Raw genomic sequence first — 12759 nt, 5'->3', positions numbered from 1 at the left:
CTTCGGGAGCTGTTGGCACTTTCATGCAGCATTGCACAGAATTTAATGAGTGGATGCTTCACCAGTAGAAGTATATCTCCCAAAAGTTGGAATTTTTAATAAACACCATGCCTTTTGCACAAAGTTAGATTATTGGATTTTTCAAATATTAAAGATGGGCTGTGCAGTATGGTATGTTGTAGCAAAAGGGGGCATAAGATAAACGTAGCTTTGATTACCCAGTGTTCTTTACTGTTTATTAAAATCTCGCTACATGGCCTTCTTGCATTTACACCTCCACTGAACTGCGGCCATTGCACCTGTGATCAAACCTGTGAACTCTGGCTCGGCAGCTGAACATCTCAACCATTTCAGACCAAAGATACTCTCTCAAAACTGTCATCTACCATGATGTACTACCACTCGTGAAACAGCAACACACAAGGGTAACATCCAAACTTCTTGACCTTTCATGGGGTGAAGATGTACAACATCAGTGCCTGTGCATGCTGGATCCCATCACCACTCCCTCCCAGCAAGGACTGCGCCCATGTTTGGGCTGCAAGCAAAGGATGGAGTTTTCTGTTGCAACATCCTATGAAGGCCACATGTTTACCAGAAGGTTCCTAGAACGGCTGTTGCTTAAAAACCTACTTTAGAGAGCACCAGTTTTTGCTCAAAAATGGTAGCATGTCATGCAAGTAGGTGACAACTGTGCATTGCTTCAAACACAGAGACTAGCCTGCACAAGCAGCAAGAAATAACCATACATGAAATTTACTTCGCCACACCAGGAACAAAAAAGTTTAGCATGTACAATTTTGTTCTGCCGGTTAGCAACGGAAATCCAGCACAGTAAGGGATCAAATGTTGCCACCATCTTGTATGAGAAAGGTGTATTGTCAACACTGCTCTAATTCAATCTCCTGTGCAGTTGTCCACATATTGGTTAGCAATAGACACAACTTTAAGTAACCAATGTTTCCACTGTTTTAATGGTTGGGACCGATGTTGTGGCAGCAGTGTTCTAATTCCATTTCAGTTTCCACCCATCACTGCAGCTGCTGCATCTTTTAAATGATAGGAAAAAACCAAAACCACGCACCAGTGACAGTTTGTAAGTGCACCACAACCTTATGAATGAAAATCCGTTTCAGTACAAAGTAAAACTAGAACCAAGGATGTCAAAGGCAAATATGAAAGAGTCTTGCATATGCCAAGCTTCAGTGCTCCACACATTAATTTCAATTTAATTAATTGGTCCGAAAGAGTAAGGTTGCTAACCTCAACGTGCATTGGGTACTGCCACGTTAAGCGAAAGCACACTTGCAGAAAATACTTCTCTAGTACCCTGTCTCTTGTGTCCATGTTTTTTGGTGCTTCACGCTGCACCAGTTCAAAATGCCTGGGACTCAAGAAAAAAAGCACACATATACACACTCACACTGGACCGTGGACCAACACTAGTGTTCTTTTTATGTGTGTGTTGTGCATGTTCTTTTTGCCCTATGTCTTCTCATAAGCACTAGGCATTATGAATTTACCACCAGTTCCAACTAGCCGCATTTCTGCCTTAAAGTTGCAATAAAAATTGCGAAAATTTGGCTGAAAAAAAAAAAATGCATTTCTCAGCAATTTGCTAGCAATGACAATGGCATGGCTGATGCACCCAAGGTGCTGGCTTTCATCACTGTTCTTGGGCAAGTGGTCTGTAGTCCAGCACCAAGACTACTTGCAAAAGCACTGAATCTCCAGTTGTCACATGCTCCAGCTTGTGGAAGCCAACACCCAGCATGGTACTTAGTTAAGCATCTATATAAGTTTTCTTTGCTCACTTTCATTTCAACAATGAGATGCCTTCCCCACGTGACATCCAGTGTAAAAGCATTATGACCTACACCATAGACAGCACAGAAACTGTCTGCCGCTGCTAGCCAGTGTCCTGGCCTGGGAAGCATGCATTTGGGAGCACACTGGAAACACAACTGAAGACGCAAAGTTGCTCCTTTGCACCACGGTGGACCAGGGGTGCACCACTCATGTTTGTATCGGTTGTAGCGCATGACCTGTGTTAGGCATGCCCAGATTCTTCCAGCACACTAGTGATATAGTGAATACTGGAAAGGAATCCTAAAAACACAACTGAAGAAATAAAACTCAAGAAATGGTTATGAGCAAGTAATAATGTTTTTCAGCTTTAGCTGGCATGATGGAAAGAAAGAATTGGGAAAAATGTGCTTTAGTTCGGGCAGAGGTATCGACAACAGCCTTATGGTCACTGATGTTTGTGCTTACATGTTGAATCTGCTTTGAGACAAGATTGACGCAGTTTTCCTAGACATCGTCGCGGTTCCTGGAGTGGTGGCGACTAACTAGCTACATCACTCGGCCTTGAAGGCCATCGACTAAATCGGTGTTAGCACAGACGTGGTAGTCAAAAAGTATGGGGTGCAACCTGTATGCTATACATCTCGTTAGCTGTTTGAAGTACTGTGACGGGTGGAGCTCTCTTGTCCACTCAGGGCCAAGGAAGACTACAAACAATCCCTCAAACTTGAGCAGGGTTGTGACTATTTTTCAAACAACTATTGCAGTAATTGAAATGGTAGTTCAGTTCGTTTTTTTTTTAAGTATAGAGAGCGTTTCATTAACTGGTTTAATTGGCAGAGAAAGTCCACACAAACACAGCACTGTGGAGGCTTGGTGCAAAGTGGTGCATCGTTATTTGTAAACATGGCATCCGCCGAGTTGGCAGTCTCAGGCGCAGCAGCTGGACATTGGTGCTTTTTCCTTCTTAAGGATGGAGCCACCAGACACAGAGTGAGGGGCAAGGAGGAATTTGCAGTGCACACCGTTATGATTGACTCAGATCATCGCAGCCTTCACAGTGCTGTGAACTAGTGATATGGAGTACAGTATTACACTGGTGAGGTATGAAGGCTGTGGAACAGTGACAGAGATTAAACTAGACTGCTGTAACCACGAAGCAGGCCAATTTGCACTGCACAAACCTCACCAATGTCATCGTAATTATATTCCAACACATCTAGTGGCAAGGTGTGTACACCATCACGTATATGGCTATGCCAGCTTAACAGTTCTTGCGTAGTCTACAGCTGTACTCTCATAGCCATTGACCTGTAGTGGCATGTCAAGATCCATCGAAGTCTGAGAGAGAGAAAAACCCGAGCACAGGGTTGATGTGTTCCCTAAGCATCCTCACGCATTTTGACATACCTGTGTTGAGGTGATGAGAGTAACCTGCAAAGCTCATCGACCAGCTGTCTGTCCACATCCTCCTTTAAGTGAAAGGGGCGCAGTTCCCCATCACCACTGGTCAAGTACAGCCACTACATGTCGGTTGCTCAACTGAGAGAGACACAAACTACCTTTGAGAGTGAATCTTTGCATATTCACATAAAACCCCTGTGCAACCAGTGCATCGTGATGGCGCTAACTTGCACAACTGGAAACTGCCCTTTAAACAGATGCCTTTGTCTCTTATCTACGATACAGGTAACAATGGGCTTGACGGGGATCTAGTCGTGTTGAATCATTGTACTGGTTCGATTGTTGTGTTTTGCTCTGATGAGAGCAATGCGTTTACACTATTAAAGGTGAATTCTAAGCACAGATTCTTGGGTACTACGAGTGGGTTTAGCTGAATGCAAAGCAACATTCAGAATACCCTGGCAAATGATCCATTGGCAAAGTCAGCTGTGGAATGTCATGTATGGCTTGCCAAGTCGCAGCACGATCTCATGTAATCTGTCTCAAAATTACATGTGGGTAGCAAGCGCAGGAAGATTTTGCGGAAACCTGGTCTACTGCAGCCATCAGCAGTACTGGCTCTGGCCCTCTGCTTCCCCACCTCTGTCGAAACACTCCAACACCTCATCTAGCATCTGGTTATAGAGGGCTCTTATTTTTTCCGTTCCAAACTATGAGTCAAATTTGCGACCAATAGGGCAGACGGTGGTTGCAGTGCCGATACCACTACTGCCATAGAACTGGGCCAAAGCCTAGTAACAGACAACGCTGTAAAATTGCAGGATTGATCAAAGGCCTTTTAAAAAGTGGCATTCAGTAATTAGAACAGTCAGACGTCTGCAAGGTCCTTTATTGTATCATGTAAAAATGACAGCATCACATTCTCAACCAGCACTCGGGGAAAATCTATCTCCCTTTTGTAGCCAGAAACTTGCAGACACACTAGTACGTGCTGTCGTTTGCAGCAACAGTCTTTGGAAGTGAGGAGCAAACTAAAAAAAAACAAAACAAGAAAAAAGATTGAAGCTTCCAAATTTACATAACAACAAAAGATAGAAACAACAGCATGTACAGAAGAAGACACGTAGGCCAGCAAGCATCATGAACATCTTGTTCAGCTCTTGATCAAAATGCTACAAAATAAATTACATTATTTATCAATGCAAAAATAACCCTAGAGAAAAATTCAATCAACTCAATGCTCACTGCTTTCACGGTAACATCGGGAGGCTAACGATCAGGGCTTTTCTGAGAACTACGCCTGGCAGTTTAGCCACAAATCCCTGCTACAAAAAGCAAAAAAAAAAAAAACAAAGTTACTGAGGAAAGCAATGTTACGAGATCATCTCTCTTAAAATCGGTTCTCTCTGCACTCACACACACAACCAAAGCCAAGGGTGCCGTTAAAAAAAAAAATTAAAAACAATTCAAATGCAAATTAAAGCAGCAAATCTTTTTTCTTATCACATCACTCCTCCCATCTTCCATTCAATGTGGGCGACACTCACATTTTCTCAATCAAGAGAGCACAGCCCACGCTTTCTGCAAGCTCGGAACACAACCTCTGCTCATTCACATGCGGTTTATAAACGTTAAGTCGCACCCCTCCTCCTCGTCGCCACAACCGACACCTGCGCCGACACATGCCTCCAGTTGCGAAGCAGGGCAATGTTTGACACAATGCCACCATCAACCTTCTAGTCATGCCTTGCAAAAAAAATAGCTCTGTACGAATCACCAGACACATCTTTCCCTTCGCTTCTTCTCAAATTGGCATCAGCAAGTTGATGAAAGCAAAGCTTCGGCAGCCCACCCTCGCAATTGGAACAGACATTCCAGTTAGTTACCTACCTAAAATTTTTACATTCTAAAAGAAGAAAAAAAGTAAAGCTCTCACAAAATTGCTGTAAAATAAAAGGGGGGGGGTGAGACCCAATTTTAAGCAAGGCCCTCACTACTGTTACTAGATGAAAAAGCTCTCTGCACTCTCAGAGCGGAACAGATAACGAAGCCTGGGACATGAAACGTCACTGAGAACTAGCCTACAGTGAACTGTGCTCTGTAGCAACGGCCCAATGCCAGACTGCACAAGGAATACTCGCTTTTGAGAAAAAATTAAGAGAAGCACTAAGCATGTACACTGCCCCTAGCTTCACATAGGCAACTCTGCAAAGCAGCGATTAAAAAAAAAACACACAAACAGCAGCAGTTGGGAGGGGAGGAATGCAGCATCAAGAGTTGGAGAGAGGCAACGGAGAGCGGAAGGATGTGATGGCCCTCCTCTGTGCATCGGGACACACTAACTCTCGGCCAGGATGGCTTGCCAAGCAGTCCTCCGCTGAAGAACCCCAGCCTGGAATTGGTGCACACCGGCCCACTGAGCCCTCAGCAGTGTGCTTGCGTTGACCACCCAAGTTCACAAGTTCGCGGATCTTCGCTGTGCCAGGCGAGGAGGCAGTCATTCACCGGCGGTGCACCCACCCATTGTCTCTCTCACACCAGGCGTGGCGCGGCACTGACTGCCACCACTGGCCAGAGGCACACCGCTCTCGCTCCTCGCGCGTCTCAGCCCTAACTGAGGTCCATGTTCTCGTCATCGGCCGTGGAGCAGCTTTGCCGGCTGGTCGCCGCCGCTGGGCTGAGCTTCCTGGGTGACGACTTCCACTCGGTGGCTTCGCGCCGAGCGTAGAACAGCACGTATGCTGCCTTGGACTGCAACAAGTGGTCCCAGCACGAGCAGCAATGAGTGTACAACCTCTCAAAACATTCACCACTCCCCCACACCAAAGACTGTGGAATGAACTGCATTGCTGAGCCCTAAGTGGCTTTCTGTTGCCTCTTCTGCTTCAAAGGCTACAGTGCCGTCATACTTGCTTTCACATGCCTACTACTCATGTGTGTCCTTGCAAAGCCCCCTCGTGCAAAAAATGCCTTTGAGAGAAGAAGGTGAGAGGGGGAAGTGGACACAGTGCTTGTCCTACTGGCATGCCCTTTAACTGGCACCTCTTGGGCACCTCCTGGAGATGGGGCTGTCAACTATGCCGAAACTCGTATCAACACCCTGCATGGCACCTCCATGCCTCTAATCCAATAACATCCCCTACCAAAATCTCCATCCCCCAGGGGCCAAGCTGTGCTCGCCGAAGGAAAGCAGAAGCTAATGGCTGTAGCCCCCCCACCCCCCCCTCTCCAACAGTCACTAGAACAAATAACATAGCAGTGTACTTCATCTCAAGAATCCTAGTTTCTTAGGACATACCTGTATGTATTCAACGCTCAGTGCAATTGACAAAAATGACTGAACACTGCTGTTCACAGGGCATTACTACGCCTGTAATGCGCCCCTGCCACATACTGTCACAAACTGCACCATGTTGCATTAACTTGCCTATAAAGCTGGCATCCACCACTTGTTAACCTCACCCAAAGGCAACAAACAAGTATACCCAAGCAGAATACTTAGTCTCACCAATGGACAGCTGGATTAGTTAGGTTAGCAATTTTCTACTCGCAGCCAGCAACTTCATAATAATCACAGGTTTTGTTCACCTTCAAAACGTTTCAGCCAAATGCAATGTAACATTTCTGCTTGCGTCCCACTAACCTTGCAAGTGAAGCAGCTCCCACGGTTGCTTCTTACAGCAATTAGTAAAAGCATACATAATGCAGCACTCATGCAGGCAGCGGAGACCATAAAGTAAGACGGCATACATGGCCACCGTTGCTGTTTACAATGCACCCTCTGCTGACATCACAGGAACGACATGTCACCTAGTGATGGTGGGAGCCTTCCTTACAATGACTCTGGGCATGTTAAGGCGAACTTCTATGCGAGACTTTCCCGCAAGTATCCCTATTCCCCCATCACTACTTGTGTTGAATTACAATGCATTCATAGGAAGAAAAAAATTAATAAAAGAGCCCAGATGTATTGTTCTGCAGAGACAATGCCACAAGGAGGTCAGATGAAATCCGCTCACAACCGCTACATACCATCACTCTTCACACTGAACGAACTGTGTTTTCATCTGAACCTCGCAAAACATCGTTGATACGTTAAAAAAAACATGGGGAAAACATGTTGTCTGGAAAAACACATGACCCAAACAACGCAGCTTTGAAAATATAACTACTGAATGAGGTACCAAAGCCATTTGTTGACAGTTTCACTTCCAAAAAAGCCTCGATTAGCATTCCCAGGCACAGGGTTTGAGCAGCTCCTCTTCTAGTGCTCACAGAATTCACTCCTCATTTGTGTTCTTGATAGGGAAGAAACTCTACAACACATAAGGCCAGTTTACTGAAAAGGCAAAATTGGCGGTGTCTTCCGTGTTAACAGATGTTTCGCCCCATTGCATGAATGCATTGCGGGGAAGCGTCAGCGCAGCTGACTGCGGCAGCGTTCTTGCTCCGCATTCCACAAACCTGGCCCACGCTAAGCGCAATTGCATATTCTCAGATGCTTTGCCTTCTTGAGCTAAGGCATTTAGAAGAAGTCGTATCTTTACGGGAACAGCGTGCTCTTATGTAAACGCACTTTTTAACGCAAGAGCGTTAGTGCCCGCATGTCGGAAAATGTTCAGTGTCGGCGTTGGCAATCGTTTGTAGCCTCGTAGCTTAAATGGGCCACCTAGGTCAAGTGACCTTATGGTATCATCACAACCTGCCCATCGCATTGTGAGCAAACTGACCACCATGGCAGGTGGCAGTTAAACTGATGACTGGTCACGAGAGGTTGCTCAGGAGTGCAACCTGGGCCTCGCTTAACCACTGCACCACTGTGCCAGGGGTGGTATGAGGACTTTCAGCGATCTATAAATGTAGGGAATGACCAATTCCGATATATAGGCATTAACCCATTAATGCTATTGCATCAGAGCTTTAAGGTACAGCTTGAGTGTCCCCTACAGTTTTTTTTTTTATGCTTCGCCCATTTGCACCAATAAACGGCAGAGAAGCCATCGTAGCACGTGACTGTAGCCAATTCCGGCTTTCATGTTGCGTGCCCCCAGGTTCGGCCCATGCATGCAGTGGGCCCTTAAATTTAATATACGACCAGGATTTGCAGAAATTTTAAATGCAGTAGCTGGAAAACACGGTTATCTGGGATTGTATTAACCGGAAATGAAATAGTAACTCTATGCGACATTTTTATTGTCCACTATTTTGAGTGTATGAACTGGCAACATACATATCAAAGAGGTTTCGCTGTACCACCTGGGAACCTGACTCGCTGGCATGGCCAAAAATGAACTGCCTTACCACAACATTCTCCTCCGACGCTTGCGAGACACTGTTGTCATCAAAGTGGTACCACAGCTCAGTCTCCTTGTTCTTGGCAAATGCTGTATCTGCAAAAACCAAGAACAGCAGCACATAGTGTCATTATTCCATGCCAGCTCACACATGCACAGCACTGGAGTCCATAGGGCATTTTACAAAATAAATAAATTTCTTTTTTTCTCCTAACAGCACTTTTTGCAATATTACATTTTAGTTCATGCAGAATCTACCGTGCCTGCAAGGCAGGATACACAATGAGGGATAAATTGTTTTTCTTGACTCCCTCCCTTGGCCTGAGAGAAGTAGCCTTTGCGAGCAATGCTGAAGGGAGCACAGCTGAGCCCCTTTATAGGTTTCATGATTTTATGGGGTCCAAAGTCCCAAAGTGACTCAGGCTATGAGGGACGTTGTAGTGGAGGGCTTGCCTGGGGTTCTTTTAACGTGCACCGACATCACGCAGTACACGGGCCTCTAGCATTTTGCCTCCATCGAAATGCGCCCGCCGTGGACGGCGCAGCCGAGCACTGTAACCACTGAGCCACCACCATGGCAAAATGGACTCCTTTATAATACACATGTACCGGAGAGCACTTTTTGTCTCTTATAGTGTTAAACATTGTTCACTTCGAGAGGTGTTTGCTATGTCACGACGCAATCAGACGATTTCGTGATACTCGGCGGTGCCGGCTAATCGCAGCGAGATAGAACAAACATGCTGAACACCGGCCCTGAAGGTCAGGTGCGTTTTTTCGAGAGGTTAAAAAAACTCACAGGGCAGTTATCAGTGTGTAATGCAATTGCTTAAGCCTTTAGCTGTGTGTTGAGAGGTTAGGCATTTGCGCACCCAATCTCGAGCTCGCCAAATCGCTGGGAGGGGTCTGAAGGTCTTGCTTCCATGATAGTATTTCAGTGTAGAGATGTTTTATAGCATTCTGGTTTAAACTGCTATGCTCCTCTCTGATGCTCAAACACTGCGCCCAGGTGTGCAGCACAGCAGCGCGCCAGCAAGCCACCGCCACACCACGCGTGCTTCTGTCAAGGGCGCACAACTTCTTGGTGCTCTGCCAAGTTTGTCCCCCGCAGAAGCTCTCATCAAAAGATGTTACCCGTGTGCAGCATCTTGGTATACTGCCAAGGTCTGCGCTGTGGATGTGCGAAAACTGAGGAATGCACTACAAAAAGCTAATGGTGAAAAAAAAGGAGCAAATTCTCAACAAAAGAAAGTGGGGGCGGGTGCAATAAGCAAGTGTAGTAAATTTGTCTGCCTGTGACTTCAGGTACATGACTTCCACTGCACTGCAGCTGCACATACGTTGGCAAGCTTTCTTGCAACAATTTGCGGCAGAAAATTATTTCAATTATAGGTGCACTAAAGAGGAATCTGAACTTTTCTTTTTACCATGGGAACTCTATCAACACGTTCTGGGCATCCTTAGAAACTTTGAATTATTGTCCTGTGCGGCCGATTGCCCTAACCAGATTAAACGTCCCGGCTCCCGCCTTTTTTTAAAACTCAACGCGGTAGGTAGGAGGAGTCAACCAACACGTCAGCCAGTCCCATGGCGGCTTGCCGCTCTGCCATCGGCGGAGTGATACGTAAATCAAAGAGTCCACGTGTTTTTATTTCCATGGGCCTAATTTGTGGCTATATTGTCTGTGACTGAAACTGTTCATTCACAGAAACCTAAAAACAAAAAAGCGAAAGCGAAGCTACCACTGGACTGGCTGAAAGGCACTCCATGCGTTGGTGGACTCCACCTACTTACCGCGTTGAGTTAAAAAAAAAGGCGGGAGCCAGGACGTTTAATCCGATTTAGAGAAATTGGCCACAGAGGATTATAATTCGCAGTTTCTAAGAATGCCCGGAACGTGTGGATAGAGTTCCTGCCGTAAAAGGACGAGGTAAGATTCTTCTTTAGTTTAAGTACCAAACTTTTCAGAGAACAATTATTAATTGTAAAAATTGAGCCTTTTCTCTTGGTCATTTCACAAGCAGACTCCCGTCATGCAAACTGGGCACATAATCCTGTGTAGTGGCAAGGCAGCATGTGAAACACAGCTAACAAGCTGACAATGAAGAGTGCGCCTGAGCTGAACGTGCGATCGCACTGATACGGCATTCACGCTGCCGATATCCGAAACACAGGAGAAATAAGAGGGGGCGGGACGTGATGTGTCCCTTCTCTAGGTTTGCCCACGTTGCCTTGAGAAATGACCTCAAGTCGTGCCTGCCATAAGTTCCCAATGGTCTCCGCTGTAAGTTCTCCAAGCTACTAAGCCTCAAGTGGAGGCAACACGCATAGCCACTGCGCCAAAATTGTACGCTACAGAGCAGTGGTGAGGGTCGTGCACTGCGTCGCGCTAGGAGAGGCTTGCTTGCTGGTTGCAGTATAAGACGCGAACCAAGCAAAACACACTATCCTTTTTTTCACAATTTTCAGCTTCTTGGTAGTAGGAGCGACACAAGCAGGAAAGCCCACTGTGCGCAGCACATGTCAACTCCCTATGCTGTGCATGCGCACCCCCGCCATTCTCGACGCGGGTGAACACCAGCACATTCGCGCCCGCACCCCCACCGGTTGGTTGGAAGCCCTGCGCAGAGCACTTGGATTTGTGGAGACCCTTGCTGCTATTGTGCATCTAGCTGGCCCACACTGTATTAGTTGAAGCTGTAATGCCACACAACTGATTGTGCCTGGCTGTCTCCCACGAGCACAAACACGAGCAGTTTGCGGGTGACGGTGCCGCATCCATGTAGCTGGTGTACTCCTACAATTTAATTAATGTGCGTTATAAGCAAGACTTGATGAAAACTCAAAATAACTTTCCCTTTGTTACCAAATGTCTTCTATCTCTATTCTATGAGAGAGAGGGTGGCCAACCAAGTGTGTGAAAAATGTCAAATGGCTCGTATTCCCATCACGGCCGTGACTCTTGTAATGGGGTTCAACTATACAGTTACAGTGCTCATAATGTCACCTCGCAGCTCACTTGCCACACCCAAAATAGGAGTTTGCCAAAGAATGAGATTGCAGGCAGCACAAGTCTATGACATGTTTTACTTCTCCTTTGAGTAATGGCATGCGCAGCATCTCTCTCTCTCTTTCACGCACGCGCCCCCCCCCCCCCCCCCCCCCACACACACACACACACACAATGTACGCGTATAAGGCCGCACTTCCTTTATGCCCCGGTACTCACAGTGGCCACCTCCCATGCCGCCATAATGGTTGGCAACTGCGATGAGGTCGTATACAGCTCGTTCATGTTTCCGGTTGATAATGTAGTCATCCATGCACAGGTCACTGTAGGAGAAGGGACACAGGATACAGCAGTCTGCCTCACAGGTGCACTGCCCTGTTCAGCCATAAAGGTACACAATGCCAACAGCAGCACTAACATAGATTTGCTAACTGACAGCAAACCAGCTTTAGGGAACAATGCAAGAACACAATAGACACGAAGAATTCAACACCCCCATTGATTTTCTTAAAAAGAGCCTCACAGATGGAAAGTACTGAAAGAGGATGCACAATTTAGTCAAGTTCACAGGGATCCACCTTCAGAGGAGAGCACCAAAATACTGCACACACATGAAGACAACCAGCAAAGTGGCACAGTTGCTGGCCTGTGATCACAACAGATTCGGGATTTATTATCTTTTGTTTGCATCATCTAGTATGTCATCTTTCTGTGCTTTGCCTTAGTTTAGTGAACAAGAAGTGGGGGTAGTAGAAAAAGCAGGAGCTGTAGTGCACAGATGGTGTGGAGCAGTGTGAAGGCACTCTTTGATGGCAACTGGAGATGTTAAGTCTAGTAATCCAGCTTGCAGGCTACCCCAGAGGACGCCAACAAAAATGAGGTGACACACAAATACACACAGCCAAACTTGTTGAAAAGGTAAAAAATTGTAAAACAGTTCAATTTAACATGTGGAGAACCTTTTTCTCCCCTCCATATCAGCACGGCCCATCTTCACCATCGTGCATCAGGACAGCACCGCCTGGGCGAGGAGGTCTTCATGGTGGAAGCGAAAGTAGCGACGGGAGTGCCACCTCGAAGGCTATGCGGAACTCCGCGGAGCCGGTGAGTCTCTCTTCGGGATCTGGCCAGCGTCATGAGCGCTTGCAGTCGTACGCTCTCGTCACCTTCCGTGGCAGGTGCACGGAGATCCGTCGTGCCTTGCCTTGCAGCAGGACTTTTGTTCCAGGCAGCGGTGTGAGCGCA

At 46.5% G+C, this 12759-nt stretch overlaps 1 protein-coding gene across 4 annotated transcripts in view; it reads right to left on the bottom strand.

Annotated features, from left to right (window-relative positions):
* Nucleotides 1–4081: 4081 nt before the first annotated feature.
* LOC144099147 (ubiquitin carboxyl-terminal hydrolase 15-like) overlaps nucleotides 4082–12759 on the bottom strand; it is a 46379-nt gene continuing 37701 nt past the window's right edge. For all 4 annotated transcript variants that reach the window (XM_077632254.1, XM_077632255.1, XM_077632256.1 and 1 more), the window contains 3 exons: nucleotides 11734–11837; nucleotides 8512–8600; nucleotides 4082–5961 (listed from right to left, as the gene is read on the bottom strand). In XM_077632254.1, the coding sequence (XP_077488380.1) occupies nucleotides 5821–5961; nucleotides 8512–8600; nucleotides 11734–11837 (334 nt within the window). In that variant the 3' untranslated portion in view covers nucleotides 4082–5820. The remainder of the gene's footprint in view (nucleotides 5962–8511; nucleotides 8601–11733; nucleotides 11838–12759) is intronic.

The sequence above is a fragment of the Amblyomma americanum genome, chromosome 7 (assembly GCF_052857255.1).
Source record: "Amblyomma americanum isolate KBUSLIRL-KWMA chromosome 7, ASM5285725v1, whole genome shotgun sequence".
Taxonomy (NCBI): Eukaryota; Metazoa; Arthropoda; class Arachnida; order Ixodida; family Ixodidae; genus Amblyomma; species Amblyomma americanum.
The sequence above is the reverse complement of the archived record's forward strand: the minus strand, read 5'-3'. Positions and strand labels throughout refer to the sequence as shown.